Here is a 16366-nt window from a genome sequence, read left to right as displayed (position 1 = left end):
TTAAATGATCACTGCCCTGCTATTTTTACAGCTGCACCTCAATAAGTCATAAGATGATTAAAGAATTTGTTTATTTTAGTAATTCAATTAAAAAGTTAAAAACTCTGAGATACATCATTAACTTTTTTCACTTTGATAAACATTTTATTCATAATGAAAATCCAAGATTATTTTACAAAGTCTCATCAGACTGATAACTAAAAGATTTTTAATACAAAAGTGAGGTTATTGAAAATTTCATTCACATATTCTACAGTATAACCCGTTAAGTTGTGGCTACTTATAGTAAGAAGCACTTTTTCCATGAATTACTGTGATGTAATGCCACTCCTGTTAAAAATAAAAAACCCAGATTGCAGCACATCTCAGTTCATCTGTATAGTATGCTCTGCAGTTTCTCATCTTCTGCTTGGCAATTGTTCAAGTATTCGATGAAGTTTTTAGGTCAGACTGGCTTGGTGGCCATTCAAGCACAGTGACACCCTGCTGACATGGTAATCGGCTTTTGGTATGCTTGGCTGTGTGAGAAAGTGCCAAGAGCTCCTTGAAAATGAAATCAGCATCTCTACAAAACCCCGGTGAATGGTTGAGTTATCCATGGACTTCAGAAAGCAGCAACACCAGAAGATGACACGACTCCCCGAATCACGAGTGACTCTGGAAACTTTACTTTGGTCCATGAAGTAAATTTGATTCTCTCACTCTCAACTTTTCCTTTACACTCTGGGACCCTGATTTCCAAATGAAACGTGAAATTCACTTTCACTTGAAAAGGGAACTTTGAATCATTGAGCAGCAATCCAGACAGTCTACCTGTTTTTTCTTCCCATAAACTAAACATACTTTGTGGGTTACAGGTCTTTAACATTCATAATACTTCTACAAAGACGTAATTATGGGTCTGATTAAATATACATTTGTTTTGAGAAACAGAAGTTTGGGTTTCATCAAATCATAAATCATATTCATACCACACTGAATGGTTTGTCCCAGCAATGTTTCAGTTTAATCTTTTATTATTTGACATTTCATGGACGTTCAGAGTCTGTTCATTCATTTGTCTTGCAGAGTGGCCTGAGTTTGTGAAGAACTACGCCCCTTGGTGGGCTTCTCACACCTTGGACTGGCTGACGTACGGGAAGAACGTCCACGTGGTTCACTTTGAGGAGCTGAAGAGGGACCTTTTCTCCCACCTCAAGGGGATGGTCCAGTTTCTGGGCTTGAAAGTCTCAGAGGACCGACTGCTCTGCGTCGAGGGCCAGAAGGATGGAAACTTCAAGCGATCAGGACTGCGGAAGCTCGAGTACGACCCCTATACTCCGGATATGCGAGTGAACATTGACGAGCTGATCAGGACCGTAGACGCTGCTCTGAAGAAAAGGAACATGTCTGGAGTTCCTGCAGAATATATGCCAAGATGATAAATGTGAATCGTTTTCAGTTTCTTATCCCTCCTATTAAATGGACGTCTCTATTAACAGACTGAAACTTTTTTTTTCTTGTTGTTTTTCTTTTCTTGGATCACAAAGCTTAAATAGATTTTTTTTTTTCCAAGATGTTTTTGTGGATTAGGTGGAGATGATACATCTGCTTCTATATTTATTGTTTCTGATCCCATTCATTTCCAGAGGAATTTTTTGCAAGAGTTATTAATTCAGACCTACTTCTTTTTTTTTTTTTCTGGGGAATATTTGTGTTTTGAAAACCACTTTATTCCCTGCTCTATGCACATGTGCTCTGTCGGCATGTCCACATGCCTTAATACTAAGAAGGTACAAAAACTGTGACCACAGTGGAGCTTCTCTTCCCGGCTGTTTCCTGATGCGGATGTGTTTCTAGCAGCATTTAGCACAAGTTATAGAAAACAATATTGCAAGGTGTATGAAAAAGCCTAATTTGTACAAATCGAGTATGAAAGGAAAATCAACATTTTCAGATGCTCTTACACTAAAAACTCAGATATCTAGTCTGAAATATTGTTCAGAGAATGATGACAATATTTCATCTCTGTTTCATCTTGAAGTCTTTTATTTGCTATTGAAGTAGATCTGGAGTTTCTTTTTATTGATTAATGTCCTCCGTATTTATATATTTCTGGTGTACACTGCACAAGGTGAAAACATTTTTTTTTTCTGAACACTGGATGCAAAAAAGGAAATCCAAATAGCACTACACTGTGCAACACCTGCCCCAAAGATCACCTAAGTTATTACAGTCACCCTGTAGGTTGGAGATCATCTTTACATGTAATGTAGGGGTTTTCTTTTATTTTTTAAGGAAAGCTCTTAAAGCTGATTTCCATTTTATTACATTTTTAGAAATTAGTTTTCAGCTAGACATCAATCAAGGTACTCTGGATTATTTGCCATATGTATCCAAATAAATATTAACAAGAATCAAATGAAGAACACTGGTGACTGATTAAAAGTCAAAAGACTTTACCTGACTTCCATTTTCACTATATGGCTATATTTTTATAGTACAGAATGAGGACACTTCAGAAATATTTGTATTACTATGAACAAATGGGAGAAGCTGGTTCTCTTTTCATGCTTTAAATTGTTTTTGGGTTTGGCTTTCATTGACAAGCTGACACTTTCAGAGCAGGTGTCATGTCTGAATGTATTTTCTATGAACTGAATGTGAGGTAAGAACGCAGAATAAAGGAGTAAATTAAGTAAACACTGAAGATGTGCTGGAGTTTTTTCCCCCCAGAGTTTCTAAGGAAAGTATTTTTCTAAGTTACTCTTATTGGCAAAATATGAAGGGCAGTTTGTTACATCTCAGTGCTTCAGATGGTCAGCGCCTAAATCATCTAAAAGAAGAAAAAATAAAAGTCCCTCAGCTGCTTATCTTTAAAAAATGATCTCCTAACCTTCCTAATCATGAAATACATCAAAGTTTTTTGTTTTAAGATGAGAAGATGAAAAGAGCTTGCTTGGTGTTGCCACTTTGTCCTATTCTAGCAAAGTACAACTTTACGCCACCACTTAATAGACCGCAGACAAGTTTCACCTTATTTCACAAACTGAGCATGAACTGAGACAAATCAGCAGCTAAAAGTATCATGTTAATTAAACTAATAATAGTAAAATGCATTTTTATGTTAATAGAAACACCCTGAAGCATTTTGTTGTGAACTTTCATGCTTACAAGTCGCTTTATTTTAATCACAGGGAAACAAGGACTGGGTTGTCTGAAGAGTGGATTCATCACAATTTTAGATTCATTTTGGATAAGCATGAATAAAAACGTATCACTAAATACTCTTCTGTATTTATCAGACTGATTTGACTCAAAGTGACCAAATGTGAGACAAGAGAAGCCGAATAAAACTCACAAACTGCACAACTAAGAGGAACTGAAGAAATGTTTGTTCCTGTTGTTCAAGAAGAACATTTACAGACAGTCATATTATAATTATATGTAACAGTAATATCCTCTACTTAAATCCTTTTAAAAGTAGCCCAGGCTGTTCAAACAACAGAAACAGACTAAATTTGTCCAATGCATGCATGCATAGAACTTGGTTTATTTAATGCAATGCATTGCAGTGGTACTGTGGTTTAACTCATACCGCAGTGACACTTTTTCCCATGACTGTGAGGTTTGTTGGCTTGTTGGCATTCACAAAGACACGACCCATTTCCTTTATCACCTTCTCCCGTCATCTTTCATTTGCGTCCTGTTGTCGGGTGTTCTTATCGTCACAGTTCAGATGTGATAAACTGAACAATCCAATCAGCACACAGAGAAAAGTCGTTTCTTCGCCAAATGGCTGGAGTCTATCTCACCAAATTCTAACATTCACTGCAACGCTCTGCACAAAGGGAAATCAGAGAGCCTTTCATGGATGACAATTGTTCCTGCTTTTTGCAAATAGGAAACATTTGCTGGATGTGATGCTTGACAGGATGTTTGAAAGCAAACACTAGTGACAAGTATTTAGCTATATTTGAGAGGTCAAGCAAAATTCTCTGTGTATTTAAAGTTCAGGAGATTTTTGTTCCAGGTGTCTACAACTTTGAGCTTCGATCAAGAGTGACCTGGAGAAGCTCTCCCATCAGTGAACCATCCGACATTGTTTAAAACATTCCCACTGGATCCTGCTGGATATTTGACTTGAACAGCAAAACAAGACATCAGTGCCCGACCACTTCAGCTGGACTTGATTTGTGACTCCTTGTTACATGAGATAAAGATTGTTAATGGGACTCAAGTTTAAGAACAGAAGTCCAAGTTGATTTTGGATTTGTGTTCAGACCATGAATTGAGCTTAATCTCAAATATTTGGGACTTAGATTTTACTCAGTTACAAGCCTAAGATCCATCTCTGCTATGTTCAGTCCATTAACAAAGTCAAAAAAGAGGAACAAGAAGTAGGAGAGTATAGGAAAACAATTTAAATTGTTTTAGGAAAAAGGAAATCAATATATCTTTTGGTGGATGGTAGTGTGGTTGAATTGCTTGCACTTTGTTAAAGCAAATCCAAGGCCAAACTTGCATTCAGAATGCAAGGAGCAAGAGAGCTAGAGTTGAGTGTGTGTAAGATTTAAAGGCACATGCAACAAATTATTTGTTTACATACATATGTGTGCTCCCATCAGTTTTATTGCCTGCTCAAATATGAATTTTTTTTCAGCAAGACTGTGGGAAAAGTGAGGGTGTTTAACCAGTTTCTGACATGGGTGGCATGAGGGACACCCCCCAACCCCACCTTCCCCATGTTGTCAAATCCCCCCACCCAATCACACTGAATATCAATCACAATGATTGTGTCACACAATGATTGTGTCACCACTTTTTTACCTGTGTAGCAAAACTGTGGTAATTTTCTACTATTTTAATTTTCTAAGATTTTACACTTTATTTTAAATGCTTGGAGAAAAGGTCTGATAAATGCTTCCCTCACATCAGACGCAAACTGGATGAACAAAGCTGCTCCTTGTGTTCATTGCTGCTGCACTTTTTGTGTATGTTTACAGGCCTATCATGTTTTTACCACAGTACCAATTTAGCGAATGATAGCTTAACACACCATCACACCAACAGACCACAACTCCCCACCCCCTTCTGCATTTTCATGCCTGGGCGGGGGTTGGATGATAAGGTGGTTCACCCAGCAAAAAGGCCATTTTATGAGAATAAGTGCGTGTGTTTTAAAGCCCACATCTCCTGCATGTGTTTGACAGAACTTGAAATGTCATTCTGTTAGTAATTAATCAACACAATGTGAAATAATTTAACTTTTCATTGACATATATTCCAGTTTAATAAAAATTATTGTATTTATGTATGTAGAGAGTTCTGTTAAGATATTCTTGTTAAGATATTCTTTTAAAAAACTGTCCTTTTGTAATATGTAATACTTTCAAATATGTGCATCATATTCTTGTTTTTTTATTTGTTAAATAAGCAACAGGGCTTAAACTGACCAAAATAATGTATTCCTCCAAATACTCATTTCAACCTATTCATCTTAAGTTTTCTGCGTTCAAGATGAAAATTCTTGTTCAGTCAGTAATTTCTTCATGTTTTTGAGAATAGCCTTGAAACATGCTTAGACTTTTCAAATGTAGATGAAATAATGACTAAAACAGATTTTAGAGAAACAAAATGAGCATATTCAGTTTTTTATTGAACAAATGACAATCAAGATTTTATACATCAAATTACATATGTACACATTTCCTTACGTGACTTGTTTTAAGAATCTCTATTAAAACATTGTCAAAAAAGTAGCAAGAGAGGATGACAGCTCCACTTACTTCTGGTAAAAACAGTACTCTGCACTGTTTTTACCAGAAGTGAGTGGAGTTGTTAACGTTAAGTGGTAAAAACAGTACAAAGATATTTTCACATCCTCCGTCTTGGTCCGTTATACACTAAAGAGTAAGATCTGGGTTGTTTTCTGTTTGTGACTCTATCCACAAGATACCTCTACTCAGCGTAGGACTATTCTGGTCCAAATAAATCATTTTCACCTATGTTGCTGTTGGTCAACTTTGTTGATATCATTACAAATTTTGTCACATGTCACTCTGAACAATCAATTCAAACCAGTCTGGACTCAGCAGAGTCCAAAGCCAGTAAATGTTTCTGCTATTTGCAAACACTTAGAGCCGTGACATTAAAATCATTCGAATGATTATTTTTGTAGTAAACATAAACAGATTTGAATTCAATATATAATTCATGAAATACACTCACTGTTAAAAAAAACAAAAAATATATATATAGACTTTTTATGTTGCTTCCAAGCCTCTAAATGTGCGTGGAAGCTCTGGCATCCATTGAGCTGGACCTGGACAGGTATCGACTGGTCGTGCGTCCTTCATCAGCCATTGCGTTCTCCATCTTTGAAAACAAAGAGCTCTTCAGCTTCTTCTTGAAGTCGTTTCCCATGAAGACGTACAGCAATGGGTTGAGGAAACTGTTGGCTGATGCTAAAATGACACTCATTTGCAGTCCAGTGGTTAAAACGTTGTGGTTATGGCTGTGGTGGTTCAGCTCCAGCAGGGTAAACACGTGGTAGGGCAGCCAGCACACAAAAAATGTCACGACGAGTGCAGTCATTACTTTGAAGGGTTTGGAGGACTTTGTCATCCTGTTGTTTTGAAGTTTGAAGATGATGATGGAGTAACAGATGATAATGACGGTGAACGGAACCACAAAACCCGCAAAGAAGCGGGTCACGGCAATAATCTTGTGACTGTGTGGTTTCAGGATGTAATTATTGAAGCAGATCTGATTTCCATCAATCGTATGGACCTCACGAAAGATCATTGAGGGAATGCACATTCCTATGGCGAGAAGCCAAGCGAAAACAACCACAGCTGATGCCTTTTGAACAGAGCGGTGGTTCTGGGCCCAAACTGGAAACATGACGGACACGCAGCGGTCCATGCTGATGACGATGAGGAGGAAGATGCTGCTGAACATGTTGATGAACATTGCTGCAGAGGTGAACTTGCACATGAAGGAACCAAACAACCACTCTCTCGTTGCCATGTAGGAGATGTTAAATGGCAGAAAAGCACAGAAGAAAAAGTCAGAGATGGCAAGGCTCAGGTACCAAGTGGTGTTCACAGTCTTCCTCATCTTAAAGCCAGAGATCCAGATGACCAGCATGTTCCCAAAAAAGCCCAGCAGAAAAATGACCACATTGATTGCAGTCTGAAGCACACACATGCCTTCCTTCAGACAACTTGGTTTGTGTGGTGAAAATGTTCCTTCAGGTGTCGTGATGTTGCCAACACCTGAGTAGTTGTAATCTGGATATTCATCATAATCAAAGTATTCCATTTTACCTTCCAGAAGAAAGATGAAATTTCTGTGAGACATAAATGAATACAAATTTTAAAATTATCCAAAAAAAATGAACGAATTATGGTTGATTTTAAGATGAAGACTAAATAACATGAGAGTTGTAGAACAAATCAATACCTTCTGCTTGGTCTCAAATTATCTGCCGTCGTCTCTTTTTGTGGTCGTTTTGTTCTGAGCTGAGCACCGACTGAGCTGCTCTGTTTCTCTCAGACGTTTCAGAAACAGCATATATAATCAGCTGACAGGGGAGGTTTCTCAACACTTCCATCCACAACGAAATTTCAGTACTGCATTCTGGGTTCTTACTCAGAATGCAGTTTCAGAGATCTAAAATATGTTGTTCTTGTTTGTGAGTTCTTGTTTGATCTTTTCACATTGTTTGTTTTCTTTCCAGAGGAATGTTCCATTTTATTATGTCAACAGCATTTCTTGCACATTTATTTAAAGTTCTTCTCTAAACATAATACCAGTAACCAAAACACTATTGTTTTATGAGCCTTACAAACAGCTAATACTCTAGTGGGGCCTCTGTGCAGAAGAAAAGAGAAATAATGAAGGAGTTAGACATGCATAATTTAGTGAGTATATCTTGTGAATCGACTGTAATGTTATTGAGAAATCTGTTGCCACATGTAGAGAAGAACAAAGTGAAAGTCCAACTTTTGTTGCAGATGTTTGATTTAACAGCCGGAGTAAATATGTCAGCCCTTGTTACTGGGTTGAGTGTGGTCGCTTTGCTCAACGGAGGAAATAAAAATTGAGGTTCCTGCTTGTGACCGGAATGGTTTGTGCTTTTTATAATTCATGTTGCCATAACTGCGGCAATGTTCGACAGTTGTTTTTTTTAATTTGAGACATTATTTTTGTGCTGTAATTTGCAAATGATTGTGTCGATTTCTTTATTTTGTTTAATTTAATCATTGATAGTATGATCTCAACAGCCCTTTTGCTTTGTTGTAAAAACTTGGCGACAAACTATAATGCAAACCTTAGAAGAGAGGTTGTGCTTGAAATGTATTTCTATGACATTGTAATGTCATTTAAATATATAATGTCATTTATCACATTATATTTAGTGGTGTGAAAAAGTGTTTTCCACCTTCAGTGATTCAGAACTTCAAACCAATTCAAATATTAGTCAAAAACAACACAAGTTAACACAAAATGTTGTTTTTAAAAGAAGGGGGTGGGGTGGTTTACTAAGTGGTTGCCCCCTAAACCCAATAGCTGATTGTTGCACCATTTGCAGCAACAGCTTCAGTCAAGCTTTTGCAATAAGTTGCAGAGTCTTTTCCTGTAGTGTGGAGGAATTTTCTCCCACTCTTCTTTGCAGAATTGCTATTCCAGCCACATTGGAGGGTTTTCAATCATGGAAGGCCTTCATGCCATGGCATCTAAATAGGACTTTGACTATGCCTATGTCTTCATTTTGTTTTTCTTAAGCTACTTAGAGGCAGAATTGCTGATGTGTGTGTTTTGGATCACTGTCCTGCTACAGAGCCAAGTTCATTTCAGTTTGAGGTCACAAACAGATGGCCAAACTTTGTCTGTCAGGATGTTTCAGTCGGCAGCAGAATTCATGTTTCCATTTTGTCACAGCAAGTCTTTCAGGTCCTGAAGCAGCCGAACAGCCCCTGACCATCACACTGCGACCACCAGCATGCACCCTGAAAAAGAGGAACATGTGGGAAAATAAACTGATGACCAGCGATGCTTTTTGTAATGAATAAGTTGAGATTTCACAGATCCTGTAATTCAGAGATATGTCTTATTACTGCAACACTGCAGTATTTTACAGCCAGCTGAATAAAGGTGTACTTTTTTCTGTAATAAACCTATGATAAAATATAGAGTTTTTTTTTTTTCTTGTCAGCAACGAAACTGTACAGTAATTTAAAGATTTTACCAAAATAATGTGGACATTAGAACAATGAGAAAAATATTCAGATCTGAGGGGCTGAGACAAAAACATCAAGATTAATATTTATGCAGATGCTAATAACTAACAGCAAATTAGAGCAGCTAATTATCCTGATATGCATGTTGTATGACTGTGTGGGGGGAAAACATACCTGCTGTGTTATTTGGGTAGAACATGCAAAGTACATACAGAAAGTCATAATTAAAATCAGCAATAATAGCCGTAGGACACAAACGTCATTGTGCTGGAAAATGGCTTCATAGAAACTAACTCCACTTCTGCAAAAAAATAAAAAAATAAAAAATACAAGGAAGTTTTCTTTGTTTTGCAATGAAGAAGAGCTGAACCAACAACATGTCATTTAACATGCCAGAAAATCCTTCACTCACAACTATGTTATTAGATAATGACAACAGAATTTACTCCGGATCATCATTTAACTCTGTGGAAAATTAGAAAATAATAGATTGTGTAAACTAGATTATCTGACCTACTTAAATGCATTTAGAAAAATTACTTTCTAAATCCAGCCCAATGCCTCACAGACTCAATTTCCTAATGAAGGCAAAGGTTATAAATAATCAAACATGCACACTGAGCAGGTGTAGACTTACTTTGAGAAATGCTCGGCAAGCTTTCTAATGAAACCTGGACTCTTGTTTTATGTTTCACAAGCAGCTTGATGGGGATCATTTGGATTCATAGTTAAAATAAAGTATTTACACAAGTCAATTAATTTAAAATCTGATTTTTCTTTGTTTGGAGTATTTATCCAACAGTTTTACATGGTTAGATGGGTGACATCATTAAAAATAAAAACATTTTCAATTCTTCCACTCGGATCTAAAAAGTTTTGTTGGTCTTTCTATAAAACGAGTTGTGTGGTTTAAAATAATCAGCATCACAGTGTTTCAGAGGCAGCCTGTAGCAGCTGAAAGGTGTTTTAACAGGAAATCCTCAGTGTGGTGGCACACTGAGCATTTCCTGCAACAGACCAAAGGACACAATTTAAAGTGTAACACTATTAAATTTTAATAGTTCATTTGTGAATTTTCCTCAAAAAAGTACATTTATTATGAATTTAAGCTAAATGATTTTTTTCAATGTGATTCTGCTTTAAAACTATTTTTTTAAATGGGTTTGTTGGGGTTTTGTGTTCCTAAACACCTTAACCCATTTGTTTCTTAAATGGCAAATGTCAGCAGATGAACTTTGACTCTGGAAATTTTGGGGGAAATGAAAGCTTCTTAAGCCACCTCTGACATCACATGGCTTTGAATTGGGTGTTTCTGTGGGATTGCATAATGCAGAAAATGAATAGAAAATCAACACTGATATAACATAAACAAAAGCAAAACAAAAACACAGACATTGGGATGACAGTTTTCATATGTTTAAGTCACATTGGGGTTTTTATAAAGTGTCTATTTCCACCAGTTCTATCCAAGGGCATCCATTTTGGTTCACAGCAAGAATGTTAGTTTCTATTATTCAGTATTTCAATTTTAGCAAGGTAATGTATTTCCTTTGTGCTGGAAAGTACTTCAGGAAACAGTTTTTCCATAGTTTGTAGAGAGAGTTGCTACTCTGAAGTGATGACAAAATGTATTTTACTTATTATGGATTATCTGAACAGGTAATTGGATAATATCCCTCACTGTGATTCATTTGAGTCCCAGTACATAAGAAATGGATTTCTTATGCATCAACGACTGTGCTTCTCATCTTAAATTTAGTATCTATAAAATGCAGAGGTCACTTTTCCCTATAATTAACAACACAGTCATTTTAAAACTTCTGTTTTTACTGCAGTTATCTTTATATGACATTAGGTTGTTCACTCACTCACTCTTTTGTGAACTCCTGCCTGCTGGAGTCTGATGTTAACAACCATTATAGACATTTCAGGTAAGTTGAACATCATTGCCACTTTTCTGCAATCCATTTGAAATCCATCACAGAGATTAAAGTGTGGCTGAGAAAAACAGTTCAGCTCCATAAAACTTCTCCCCTCAGATCCAAAGCTGCAGTTCAGATAGAAGTGGGCATTTTCTGAATTTTATTTCATCAGAGAATAACAGCAAAGAACGTGTTAAAATGATTAGAAAAGCAGGGTGTTGCAATAAACTCCAGAATTTATGCTGCAGTTTCTCAGAGCCTATATTACTTCTGCTTTTTATTATTAGAAGTTTCCTTCTTGATAGATAATGTCATTCTATAGATAATAGAGGCTCACTGACTCATTTGTCATGAAGTCTTGGCCAAATGTGCAAAAGAAGTAGCTTTCTGTGCATTTCAATGTAAATGTTTATTTCTTCAGGCATACATTCTCAGACATTTTAGCATAATTCATACAGTTTTAAGGGCGTGCTTGTGATACTATCACACGCAAATAGATCCTGCAGGTGTAGATGAAGGACACAAGAAAGGTTATGGTGCTTTATCTGTTTTATTTGTGAGAGAAAACTGTTGATCATACAGTCTTACAATAGTTTTCAAACTTGTTTGCATTTTGTGACATTACAGCCATTCCTGTGGTCTACTGAGATTCTTTGTGATTGACTAGTACAAAGCAGTGTATAAATGAGTCTGAATCTCATATGTTTTAAGCTACAATTGCAACTCCAAGCCTTTTGAATTTCACAACCAGAAATCAGAATTCGTACTCTTTCGGTAATGGAGAGTCTTGCTGAATCAAGTATGCAAAACTGTGTGGAAAGTCCACGCTAATCTTAAGGTACTTTATTGATGCACGTATTAAATATTTACACCGACCATGAAAGTGGAAATGACAGAGAGCACTTTGAGAAAATTGGGCTGAGATCAAAAGAGGCTTCGGTTGTGTCGTGTCTATGTGATTTGACAGAACACGTACATGGACCCTGCTCTCAGAAGATTAAAGCTGCCTATTGGCAGCTGCACAGATGGACCAGCATGGCTATATGTTACAGCTTTACATCAATAGGCTTTTATACTAACTGCAGGGAGAAGAGATCAGCTTAAAAGAAGGGAAATTTGCAATCCCAAAAAATAGAAATTAGCTTTAAATCAGCCAAAACTGAGCTTTGTGACACACAGAAACGCTAACAAAACACACAACACTTCAAATGTGGAAAATTAATTTTTTCTTCTTTAAAGAATGACTTCATTTGTTCAATAAAGCATCTTTTTTTCTGAGATATACTGAAAATTAAATTATGGTACTGATGCTTTGGGTATTGATGTTTACTGTTAAAGAATCTCATATGTTTTCTGATAAATTAATGTTTTTTTAATTATTGTTCTCATATTTCATGTCATATTTCCAACTAATGCGGATACGAAATGAAACAATAGTTTAATTATTCCTGTGTATTCTTGATAAATACACTGTAAAATATACGTAAATATAAAAAAGCAGAAAAAGGTAAGCAAGAAAAAATATTTTGTTAATTTTTTGCTTTTTAAAACTATACATATAAATACTGAATTGTCATTCTCTATAAAACTGGTTGCTCACTTCTTTGCATTTAGCTGTTGACATCTATGGATTCCAACTGGCCATGCAAATAGTCTTGAGCGTTTTCAGGTCTCCAAGATCTCACTTTTTTGCAAACACTTCCAAAATGAAAACATGTTCAAGCCATTTGACTATCTTGTTCATAAACATAGTGTCAGAATTTTTCATGTCAACGAAGTGATGACACTTCGTTGACACTCTCTTATGTCATTTTATACAAGCAGCGCATTTGTAGGTTTGGCAGTTTGTAATGCTGGTTGTTCTGGCTCTGGTCCACATGTTACTAATGATGTCAGAAATGCACCAAAATGACTGAGAAAAAATAACAGCAGCTATTTTAGAAGACAGAAGCTATAGCCAGCTATGCTACTTTGTGACTCATATGTCATATTTGGCCAAATGACAGGTGACATTGGCTGGCAGATAGAATGTGTATTTTGAACTATTGCAGTACATGTATGAGTTTTTCTTGAAAACTGACAAATAAGACAGAAACTTTGTTCAGATAGCAGCTGTGATCTGGTTTTTCAGTCCTTTCAAGCATGCAGATAAAGAAACTCTGACAGACAGGACTCGCAAATATGAAGCTGAAGAGAGAGCATTGAAAGTGCTTCTGGCAATTTGTTTTTGTTTAATACAGAGAAATCAGCCTCCAGATGGGATGCTTGCAATATTACCATATGGGCCCTCAGTGATTTATCGGCTGTTGCCAGATGCTTCCGAAGCTCAAAGGCACCTGTCTGTAATATTTAACTATCATTCAACTCCATGTGAGGAAACTCTTAGGAAAATATCTCTGCAATGTTTTATACTAATTTCTGTTAATAAAAACCCGAAACTCAAGTTTTATGAGTGAAACTCAAACATTTCAGTGAAACTGCAAACACAACTGGAAGTCGTGCTAATGTTAGCATGTTGTGTCACGTGTATCGTCCTTCCATTTAAGGTGAGTTAAGGACTCTGGTGGACAAACAGCATCACAACGATTAAGAAACACTCCATAGCAGAATAAGCAGTGGTGTAATTTGGATGGAAAAACAAATCCCAGGTTTTGACGTTTCACCAAGCTATCGTGGGATAAAATGTGTCAAAAGTTGCAGGAGATTTACTATTGGGGTGGAGGTTTAGCCTCCAGCAGAACAAGACCTTAGAGCCAGAGCCATAGACTGGTTCAGATCAAATCATATTCCTGTATCAGATCAGCCTAGTGAAAGTCCAGGCTTGAATCTTAATGAGAAACTTTAGCATAACTTGAAAATTGCTATTCAAGATGCTCTCAGTGCTGAATGACTGAGCTACTGATTCAGGGATGTTCAGTACAAACACTCATCACACTTTTGAAGATTAGACTTCCAAGATTTTTTTAAAACCCCGTATCCTTTACCTGTGGCAGAGGTACAGGTAAAGGGGGGGAAAAAATTATGAGGTTAATATTTGTTGAGTATTAATCCGAAATTATTTTTTGGTAAATGTAAGAACTTTAAATTCATTTGATGAAACCACAAACATGCCAGAAGAGAAGGAATGTATTGTTGTGAACTCTTACGCAAACAGAAGAACCTCCTGTAAGTTCTCTGTTTGCTCCAAACCTTTTCTATTTATTAACAATGAAGATCTAGGAGCTTTGTGGGACCTTCAAACCAGCAGAAAAATATTTAGATCCTTCTCTAGATTCGTACCTCGGGGCGATGCTGTCTACAGTTCCTTTGATATCATGCTTGGTGTTTGACCTCTGACCCGCTGTCAGCTGTGGGACGTATAGACAGGTGTGTGCCTTTCCAAATCAAATCCACATTATTGAATTCACCACAGGTGGAATCAAAAATTTGCAAAGCAGATTAATTTAAAGCAATTTGGAACAAGGCTGCAATATAGACCAATAGGGAAACAACAAAATGCTGTGAATACTTTCCAGATCATTGATTTGTACTATGAAATGGCTCCTTGTGATTTTAGAATTCCTCTAAAAATTATCAGCAACTTCAGTGTCTTCTATTGCAGTCATAAACGTAATATTGAAAGCTTGTGGCAAAGGTACAGGTCAAACTTTCTTTTGCAAATCAAGCTGAAGCAAAGTTGAGAGAGCTGGTTGTTAGATGAAGATATCTCAGACTGCATTAGCAGTCTGAGGGGTTTGTGGGTTAGACGAAAATGAGCTAGAGGCAAAACCTCTCAGGAAGCAATCATGAGCAAACATTGTCATCTAGAAGAATTGTGTTATTTTTATTCCTACAGTAAGGCTCTATAATTTAATTGTGTGCCTGTTATTACGTTAGCAAAACAAGCAAACAAAGTCAACAGCCACTGCTCTCTTCCAGTGTCAGGGGAATAATGAGTAACACCTGAATCATTGCTACATTCATTTGACATGACTGCCGGCGAAGGCACCAATCTCTCTGAGCAGCACAGGCCACTCTGGAAGTGAGATAATAAGTGAAAACAGCAGGAAGTGCCCGAAAGGAGGTTCTTGGTAATGGCTTTCCCCTTTGTGGAGATCCAATTATTTCAGTCTGCTGTCTTTCCAGCAGATCATTTTCTCTCCGCTCACCTGTTAGACCTGGCTCAGACTCCAGAGCTGCTGACCTGCCAGCAGGACTTGACTTTCTGTCAGGGCCTGAAGGACAGCATCCGTCATGTTGAGGTTTGTGCTATGATAAGGCAACATTTAGCCCATCAGGACAGCCAGCGAGACCCCGAACCTGCTTCTAAACATGTCAGTCTCCTCCAATCATTTCTGTGACAGGAAAGCCTTTGTGAAAATGAGAAAGCACACAGACAGAATGGAGCATGAAATGAATAAATCATGTGCGTCTCTTCAGGCTTCGGGCGATGCGTTGGGCGCAAAAAGCCTCCACTTTACTCACTGTTGATATATTAATCCATACAAACACTCAGTAAAATAAATTACCAACCCTCCCTCTGGTCTTAGTATTTTTTCATTTTGCCACAGAGTATGAAAGATATTTTCTCCAGTCATTTTAAGACAAAAATGGAAAAAGACTTTGTCAAAACCTAAGAAGAAGTCACACTATAAACTCTGTAACTTACATAAGAGCTGCTCTAAAGGTTACATGTTGCAGTGTGGGAACACACAGGATTAGCTCTCATAAGTTTATGCATAGCTCACACTGTATTAAGTATGCAGTTTGAGGAAACAGTGAATGTCATTATGTAAAAAAGAAAAAAAATAATTTGGAGTTCACCTATTTAAGCAGCAAACTAACAGTTCCATTTTTGCTTTAATGGATGGGAAATGCAGAGCAGAACATCTAAACAGACACTGCTAATTTTTACCAACAGACTCAAATCCCAACCTTTTTTTTTTGACATGATTTCTTTTTGGCATCCTTTATTGCATATAAAGACCTCTATTAAAAATAAACCCTCCATAGCTTTCCATATATATCCCTGAGTATTGCTTGTTCAGTTTTAGATCATTTGCTGATTTTAGCGCTTCTGGATGTTTTGGTTTTGTTTCATTTTATTAGGTTTCATTTTTATTTGATGTTCTTTACGATTAGGGAAACGGACTGCTTCTTTGTTTTATGTGTGAGACTTTTCCATTTTCCTCTTCTAAATAAAATCTAAAAACCTCAATCTGTCAGTACAGCATGTAG

General features: G+C 36.9%; 2 protein-coding genes across 3 annotated transcripts in view; one reads left to right on the top strand and one right to left on the bottom strand.

Moving 5' to 3' along the window:
• Positions 1-2682, top strand: part of wscd2 (WSC domain containing 2) — a 51063-nt gene extending 48381 nt beyond the window's left edge. Inside the window, exon 9 of the mRNA XM_055048984.1 lies at positions 1069-2682. Within this exon, the coding sequence (XP_054904959.1) occupies positions 1069-1421 (353 nt within the window). The 3' untranslated portion in view covers positions 1422-2682. The remainder of the gene's footprint in view (positions 1-1068) is intronic.
• Positions 2683-5625: 2943 nt separating this feature from the next.
• cmklr1 (chemokine-like receptor 1) lies at positions 5626-7529 on the bottom strand. 2 transcript variants are annotated; one of them, XM_055048987.1, is made up of 2 exons: positions 7447-7529; positions 5626-7333 (listed from the first exon to the last, which is right to left on the bottom strand). In XM_055048987.1, exon 2 carries the CDS (start codon positions 7303-7305, stop codon positions 6265-6267), a length of 1041 nt encoding a protein of 346 aa, XP_054904962.1. In that variant the 5' UTR covers positions 7306-7333; positions 7447-7529; the 3' UTR covers positions 5626-6264. The 2 variants fall into 2 exon arrangements, with proteins under 2 accessions (XP_054904962.1, XP_054904963.1); XM_055048988.1 differs by having other exon boundaries at positions 5626-7310; positions 7447-7521.
• Positions 7530-16366: the final 8837 nt, after the last annotated feature.

The sequence above is a fragment of the Poeciliopsis prolifica genome, unplaced genomic scaffold, assembly GCF_027474105.1.
Source record: "Poeciliopsis prolifica strain line A6 unplaced genomic scaffold, Auburn_PproV2 SCAFFOLD028, whole genome shotgun sequence".
NCBI classification, from domain to species: domain Eukaryota; kingdom Metazoa; phylum Chordata; class Actinopteri; order Cyprinodontiformes; family Poeciliidae; genus Poeciliopsis; species Poeciliopsis prolifica.
Note: the sequence above shows the minus strand (reverse complement) of the source record. Positions and strands in the feature narration are given on the sequence as shown.

Bases quoted from the DNA above. Each gene is read 5' to 3' on its own strand.
- cmklr1 (XM_055048987.1), bottom strand. From the start codon at position 7,305: ATGGAATACTTTGATTATGATGAATATCCAGATTACAACTACTCAGGT.